General features: G+C 37.4%; 1 protein-coding gene across 2 annotated transcripts in view; it reads right to left on the bottom strand.

The window, feature by feature from the left end:
- Positions 1-242: 242 nt before the first annotated feature.
- The window catches only part of Flo2 (flotillin-2), a 704,941-nt gene continuing 696,864 nt past the window's right edge, over positions 243-8,319 (bottom strand). The window contains exons 2-6 of one of the 2 annotated variants that reach the window (XM_088232454.1): positions 7,113-7,345; positions 4,980-5,099; positions 3,935-4,149; positions 2,548-2,731; positions 243-1,681 (exon numbers count right to left, since the gene is read on the bottom strand). In XM_088232454.1, coding sequence (XP_088088580.1) covers positions 1,457-1,681; positions 2,548-2,731; positions 3,935-4,149; positions 4,980-5,099; positions 7,113-7,259 — 891 coding nt within the window. In that variant the 5' untranslated portion in view covers positions 7,260-7,345 and the 3' untranslated portion in view covers positions 243-1,456. The remainder of the gene's footprint in view (positions 1,682-2,547; positions 2,732-3,934; positions 4,150-4,979; positions 5,100-7,112; positions 7,346-8,319) is intronic. The other variant, XM_088232453.1, reaches the window with a different exon arrangement.

Below are 8,319 nucleotides of genomic sequence, written 5' to 3'. Positions count from 1 at the left end.
AAAACTGAGATTAATAAACGAATTGCCAACCAACTGCACTAGTACTAACTAACAAAAAAAACTTTCATCTAATCAGAAAACATTTTTTCAAAGTGCTGTATTGATATCTCAGATGATACATGATAGTTCATAAAAATAGCATAATTAAAATAAAAAACCATTAAACAATTCATGTGAAATTCCTTATTTTGTTGACAGTTCTAGACAGGTACTCGTATTAAATAGAGCATAAAAAACTATAATTTGAATTTAGACACAAAAATATATTCTGGGAATTAGGGTACGAACTTCCACATCTATGTAGCATGTACACATAAAAATACGCACATTTTTAAATACAGTTTTACAAATGAATAATTCTGGGCAAGGAATGCAAAAAAATAGCGGTCGTTTTGCTTGAAGAGTGGAGAAAAACAAAAATGTTACAACAATTAAATACGAAGATAAAATGCTTGTTCAAGTTGTCGGTATACTGTTAGATGATGAAGTTTGGTATTTAGGTAAGAAGCACTTTTTGCCGAATCCTGGATGTAATAACCAGCTGCATACGGTGGTGGTTTAAGCAAATAGTTTCAAGCCATCAATAGGATGCCCGCAGCGCTGATACACTGATGTCTTGAGCAATGTGGCATTTATACATGTCAAAAAAATACTAAGCGTTGGATGAAAACTATCAACCCTTTCTCACCGAATGTCTTGGATTTTTCATAAGAAGAAAGATCTTTATTTTCAACACCGTAATTCTTCTGCTTGATTGGTTTGAAATATTTATAAATCCCTGTTAAAGATTACACCCATCGCCGTGGACTTTTATTATCTCGACTATAATTTATTGAAACATTGCATATTTTATGATAAGTAAAATATGTGATCATTTGTGCAGATTACTTACAAAAAGCACAGTGAACCTTTCATGGCAAATGCACTATAAAAGAGCCACTTATAAGAGCAATTTAGGTGTTTTATTTTGCCTTTAAAACCATGAACAGAAAAATTCACAGAAAATTTTCAAATACTTTATTATAACTACTGGCTTAACGACAATCACGTCATTTAGTGAAGACAAAGACTAAATTAACGTGGAAATACTAAAATTTACTGTCTTGATGAAAATGAAGATGGACCATCTCTTTTCAGTTAGTGACGGAGGGCTAGATCCCGTTAGAATTTGCCCTGACCGTATATTTGAGTGCTTAAATGTAAAAATTGTAGTGAATGTTCTGGAGAAGAGACAAGAACTTCTCGAAACCGGTAAACATAAAAAAGTCGATAAATGGTCACATTTATTAATTCAAATTATTGCTATCCATTTTTATAAGCAAAGAAATTCATTCGGGTAAGAAAGGGTTTAAAAAAATAAATCACCACAATAGGCCGAGGGGCCGATTCTCAGTGAGGGATTACACCGCAGGATAAGAGATAATGAAGATGATAGAAATCTTTTCCAAACGGGTGATTAGTTGGCCGCGACTGTGGCGGTTCCCTGGTGGGTGGGGGTGACCTTGGCTCCGGGGATCTTGCCGAATATCTTGGAGATATCCACCCCGGTGAGGGCACTGATGGCCGGAGGCAGCTGGCCTACCAGCTTGGTGATCTCGCCCGCAGGGCCACCAGTCTGGTCAGAGCCGATCAGCACGATCTCGTCAACCTTCGCCAGAGGAGCGGACACTTCGGCAGCGATCTAGAAAGAAAAACAATAGAAAATATTTAAAAAACTGTTCATAAGACTGTCCTGCCAACCCAAAAAAACGTAGCTGAAAAAATTTCATTTTGAGATTTTTTTTTCCTAATAGATATTCAATAGCCTCACATATTTATTTAGTCAACAAGTCATTTCTGCTTCTCAAATATGATATATTCTCTTTTATGGTTTGCTAATTTCAGATTAGCAAACCATAAAACAGTAATGTCTTGTTTGGCAGATACGACTTTTAGCCTTAGCGGGACAGAATAGACAATCATCTGTCAGACTGCGATTTGTCAAATTGATCTTCTAAAGAAAAAATGTTTTGTATTCCACAGCACAATACGTCTTTCTTGAGTTATTCTTTTTCTGTGCAAGCTTTTCAACTTTAACAAATTGGTAAATTCTCTGGACCGTAATTGATGGTTTGAAGTAAATCTTATTTGAACATACTGAGACACTTTTGTTGGTGACTGTTTTTTATACACAATATTATCTCCTCCTACTTTAAAATTACTTCAGTTTCAAGTAGGCTATAGTTCTCTTTTCACTACAAAAGTCTTTTGGACTAATGTCCATAGCTGTCATTTCTTAAATGAGAGAAATGATTTTGACGTCAATAGCTGGCATTTCCTAAATAAATGTGTTAAAGCAATTTAGTGGGACCACCCTTTGATTTCCTTCCATACATCTTTTTATAGCAATCAATCCAGTTTCCGATGCTCTTAGATGCGGTGTTTCTTTCCAGACTAAGCATCTTGGTTAAGTTCTTTTATAACTTGGCCATCCTGCATCTTTGCGACTTGCCAAATTAAGTTATCCTAGTTTTATATACGATACACCCATTAGAAAAAGCAATTTACCTTTGGCAGAGCATCCATAACCATAGACAAAATGGCGGCTTCTCCATATTGCTTGAACACAGTGGCTTTCATCACCATTCTCTTGGCTTCAGCATTACCCACAGCAGCGATGGCATCAGCCTCTGCTAAACCCATCAGCTTGATTCTTTCGGCATCACCCCTGGCAGCCTCGATGGTCTGAGTTCTGTAAAATACATTATGCATTTAAAACACAATTCAAAGTAATAAGAGATACTTTCTTATTCACGGAGACATAAAATAATGTTTATTAAATCTCTGTTACCAAACTAAAACTAGAACAAATTATGTGAAATTTTGGAACTGGCTTAAGATAATAAAGATCATTTTATGAGAACTGCTATAATAATTAACAGTATTACTTGAAGACTTTCCATGCCATACAGGATAGTGCTGAGAAATCAGGCAAAATTAGATCTAAAGGTAGCAGATACCTTTAGTGGGTGGGTCGAAACAATTTCAGAGATAACGAGGTAGTCGCCCACAGACCTCACGCTGAGGGAACGTAGGGCTGGCCTCCTTAAATAATATGCTTAGAATACTGGCATCTCAGCTCAACCTGGGACTATTGAAGGCGTATTGTGGATGTTATAAGTGAGATGAATTAGGGAGTGAACATAGAATTGATGACAGGTGATGAGACTAAAGAGCAAAGTGATACTAAATTAATTGTGTCAGTGAATGCAACACCATAACATTGATTTGGGTACCTGGACACTCAAATATCGATTGTAACAAGGCAATTGATGAATTGGCGAGGCTGAGAGCTGAGACAGCCCCAGCAACATCCCTACTGTGGGTTACCCAAATGCGCTCTTCATTATGAACTTAGGTCATTGGGGCCAAAAGCAGAGCATAACGCTCTGGCAAAAAGCACCTGGTCAGCACCATGCAAAGGAACTACTAAAGGGATACTCGCAAAGGTTTGCTTTCGACCTGATGAAAATTAACTGAAACCGAGGAAGTGTTATCACTAGAGCCGTTACATGGCAATGCCTATTGAATAAATACCTCGCTAGAATGAAACTTTCTGAACCTTCTAGATGTAGGTTCTGCAGTGCAGATGATGAAGCACTTGTACGCATTACATATAAAACCGCTTCCTCGGGGAGGCCACTGGTTAAACTTGAGGATGATAGAGCGCTCGCCCTCTACCTAATAGCCCGATATTTTGAGGATCTGAGCTTGGAGCGGAAGATTTATCAATGTGAGAATACTCGCCCTTCACTCAGTGCCAGGCTCTTAAAATACCTGGGCTTGGAGGGAGAGAATTAATTTATGGGGACCTGTCACAATAGATTTACACAGGTCATCGTGAAATCAGGAGCTTACATAGCACTGATTCCATTTTTCAGAATAAGATACTAACTTCTTGCCATCAGCAAGGCAGTGCATCTTGTAAGCCTCTGCCTCGGCCGGCAGCTTGACCGTGGCCGTGAGTTCGGCCGCACGCCTCTGGACCTCCTGTTGCTCGACCTCGATGCACTTGCGCCGCTCCACAACTTCTATCTGAATTTCCTCGTTCCTGATGCGCTGGCGCACTTTAGCCGCCTGCAACTCGTAGGCCAGCTGAGCCTCGGCTTTCTGAATTTGAAACAAATCAAAAACATTAATGACTATAAAGACACAAAAGAACACGCTACATAATTGTTTTAAACGATCATATCAGACGGATGAAGACACAGTTATGTGTGTAAAATAGAACAAGACTCCTGGACGAGTGTTTTTGACTCAGAAGCTGCTATCAGGTAAAAATTCTGAATAAGGAAATGAAGCAAAGTTAAGTCTTCCTTGTTGTGAAGTTATTGGCGCATTTGCCTACCATTCTTAAGGTCCTGGGTTCAATTCCTGGCAGGGTGGACGTAGAATATTGGATTTAAAGGTTTTTTAAACTACAATATTTTATTGTTCGTGGACTGGCACTTGAAGCGTAAAACTGATCACCTTACCTTCATGTAACAGATGATCGAACCATGCTGAATTTGGTTTACCAATGTAGTGCGTTATGCACTACCGGGTGGATTTTTTTTCATTTATTTACCTTTTTTACAATGACTAAAATTTGTAATTTGTACGTAACATGTAGGTATGACTGTTCCATGATAGATGAAAATCTAAGCAAAATACATACAATTTACTTTTTTATGCTTTTCTTTTTTCAGAAAACTTGACAAGGGGTTTAGAAGGACGTGTTGAATTATCGCACTCTAGAATCAGTAGAATGTTTGACAGCGTATATTTTTGCGTTGTCATTGATCCAATATTATTTATGATCAGTAATGAGTAATTTTGTAAATGAATGGCTACTTAAAAAAAACAAGTTCTGAAGATTAGCTTATTATTACCTTGATCATGGTCAAACATTTGATTACTTTATTCGAGCGTTTTTGGCAAAATAACGATTGTGAACTTACCGCCGTATTGATTTCTTGATCAAAAAGAGCTTTCTGCAACTTGAACATTCTAGAATTATCTTCGATTTTTGTATCGGTCGCATATTTTACGTCCATGGCCGATTTCTCACACTCTGCTTCCTGTAAAAGAAAAAATAATACTCAATCAAAATTGGATAAAATTTTATAGTGATTTTAATTCTAAGATTGGTAAATAGTTTAGTGTATGATATGATTTGTTTCGCTTGGTGTCCCACATGGTTACCTTTTAGGTCCTTAACTATTTTTAAAATATTTTAATCCGGGATGATGTTTTTTGTATAAAAACCGGGTTCAGAGGTCCGAGGTTCAAATCCCTCCCTACCGAAACTTGATTCCCATTTTCTAATGGTAAATTATTTACAACTCGTTGAAAATGGCTCTTTTGTTTGATAGAACCTCGTTTCCTCAATGCGACGTAATATCTGACCCTTAAAAATATAAATATTTATTCTCAATACAACAGTCACAATAATAAATTGATGTTATACGGCGCTGTTTTCGTAAAATATAATTTTTTACGGGTATCAAAGAAAGTCTTTGAATATTTAGCATTTAGAGAAATTTAAGCCATTGATAATGTCGACGGTTCAATGCAGGTGTTCGCGAATAATACAATAAAACCCCTGTATTATAAAGCTCAGTTGTTGTGAGAACAAAATTTATTTCGAATGATAATAATAATATTATGTGTAGTATATTATATTGTATTGATAAATTGTTTGGGGAAAAAAATTACACCATAATATTTTTTTAAAAACAAAATTCATTAAAGAGTCCTTTTGACAGGTCATTAGCCCTGTAATTGCCTATACTTCCATATTCTCTACTCAAAAAATGTTTTCCCTCGGTTGCAACAAATTTAGTATACAGTTATTAAAAAAATTGTAAATACGAGTTAATACACAAAAAAATTATATTAACTAACTAAAATAAATCAATTGTGGTGTCAGCCTTGTAGTGTATGGTCAGCGCGTTTGCCTACCATGCAAAAGGTCTCGGGTTCGTTTCCCGACATGGTTGATATGAAATATTTATTTAAAAGGGTGTTTTTACACCAGAATATTTCATAGTCCCTGGGCCGCGATTATGAACGCTAGCTTTATTTGTATATACTGAGAGGGTATAAACTAATCTCGATATTTATGTACAAAAGTGTGTATATTTGTATAAAAATTCAAAGTACGAGTATCTTCTTCGGTAACCGGTAATTGAACATGTTTAGAAAAAAAAAAAGTAAATATATTATATTTTTCATACATAAAACTTAATTTTACTTAAAATAGGTGCGAAGGTTTTCACGGTCGCTGTTTCTTTTTTGGTTGATACCGTGTGTATTGGATTTGTTCCGACGTTTCGGCTACCATTACAGGAGTTATCTTCAGGGAAACTTGAGTGTTTTGTATGTGTTTAAGTACTTGTGATTTGTACCGTGTCGCAGTCGACAGCAGGCCCATTTCTATTGGTTTTTGTGGTATGTAGTGCTGGGAACCATGTTGAGTTTAATTTAAGCCCGTCGTCTTTGCTTATGTTATTTGGTTGTCTGTGTATTCCAATTACCTCATTTATTATTCGTGCACTGTTATTACTGGGTTTATGTAAAATTTTCGGTTCGAAGGCAAAAAAATGTCCGATGTGTATAAAGTGATCCGCTAATTGCAGATTTGTCAGGGTGCCCAAGTTTACACGCTATTTTATGTTTGTCAATCCATTTATTTGCTGTGGTTTAAATTACTAGTACTTAAACAGATACTTTTTTCTGCAAAACACTCAAGTTTCCCTGAAGATGGCTCCTGCAATGGTAGCCGAAACGTTGGAACAAATCCAACACACACGGTATCACCCAAAAAAGAAACATATTGTTAATTTTACTTTGTAGATAAAATTGAAGATAAATTTTAACTTCCCATCAGAACACGTACCGTGGACTGGTACATGAAGCGTAAGACTGATCATCTTACCTTAATGTAATAAAAAAATATCAAAATACGCTGCGATTGGTGTACCAATGCAGTACCTCATGCACTAGGTACTATACTATTAGGTGCGGAAAGGCAATGATGACGATGAAAATAAATAAATGAACGCCGTATTTCGGCAGTGACCCGAACTTACCCTAATGCCGGCGTCCCTGTTGGCCTCGGCGACGCCCGCATCGGCGTCCCGCTTGACGACCGCCGTCTGGGCCTTGCCCAGCGAGGCGAGGTACTGCACCTCATCGTACACGTCCTTGATGGTGAAGGACAGGATCTCGATGCCCATTCGGCCCACATCCGGGGCAGCCACCTCGCGGACAAGCGCCGCGAACTGGTCTCTGTCTTTGTACACCTCTTCTACTGTAAGAGTTCCTGCGGACAAACAAAACGCAACATTAGATTCTTGGTGGTAACTTGTTAAATAATGCTTTTGGTGAAATTTCCTAGATATTCCTGCTTTAGTGTAAAATTGTCGGTGAAAGTTCTTGGTGTCCCTACTATAGAGTTTGCTTGTCAGTAAAAGTTCTTGGTAGAACTTTCTAGATATTACTACTTTAGTGGCAAATTGTCGGTGAAAGTTCTTGGTATGTCCCTACTATAGAGTTAGCTTGTCAGTGAAAGTTCTTGGTAGAACTTCCTGGATATTACTATTTTAGTGGTATCTAACTTGTCAGTGAATGTCGGCAGAATGTGTAATGTGCCATAAAATGCATTAATTTATTGGTTTTAGTATAAAGGAGTCCCGACTTAATACGGAATTTTCTAACAAGTGGGACATAAAAAAATATGATTGTCAAACAAACTATCACGCCGTTTTCCGTAAGGGGATAGAACGCCATATCATTCTATATTTGCATACGGATCTCGCTTCCTCTTCATTCATACATCTTCTCATGCACGCGCGCCGATTATTCCGACTTTTAACATGCCCATCTTCAAGTATTTGTTGGATTTGGTCATGCCATGTCTTTTTCGGTCTTCCTCTAAAATAGAGTGCAGAAATCTGCATCCATCAACATTCACATTGTAAATATTTTTAGCCGTTCTCTCACTATCCATTCGCTCTACATGTCCAAACCAACAACCCAGAGCTCCTTTCTTGATTTTGTAAAATTGTGTATTGTGTCTATTAAATAAAGAAATGAATAAAATCGGCAGCCTCCGTGGTGTAGCGGTGAAGACTCTTGACTCACGCACGGAAGGTTCTGGGTTCGATTCCCGGTAAGAACACAAAAATTTAATGTGATTTTCTAAAGCCTGGGTTTTCTGTGCTGTAATTGGCCTACTAGCCTGTAGTGGTGCAAAAAAAAACTTCTTAAATATTTCTATTTCAATGGTGCCTAACT

The sequence above is a fragment of the Micrasema longulum genome, unplaced genomic scaffold (genome assembly GCF_059751315.1).
Source record: "Micrasema longulum isolate JH-2025_06_02 unplaced genomic scaffold, ASM5975131v1 h1tg000987l, whole genome shotgun sequence".
Classification (NCBI taxonomy): domain Eukaryota; kingdom Metazoa; phylum Arthropoda; class Insecta; order Trichoptera; family Brachycentridae; genus Micrasema; species Micrasema longulum.
The sequence above is the reverse complement of the archived record's forward strand: the minus strand, read 5'-3'. Positions and strand labels throughout refer to the sequence as shown.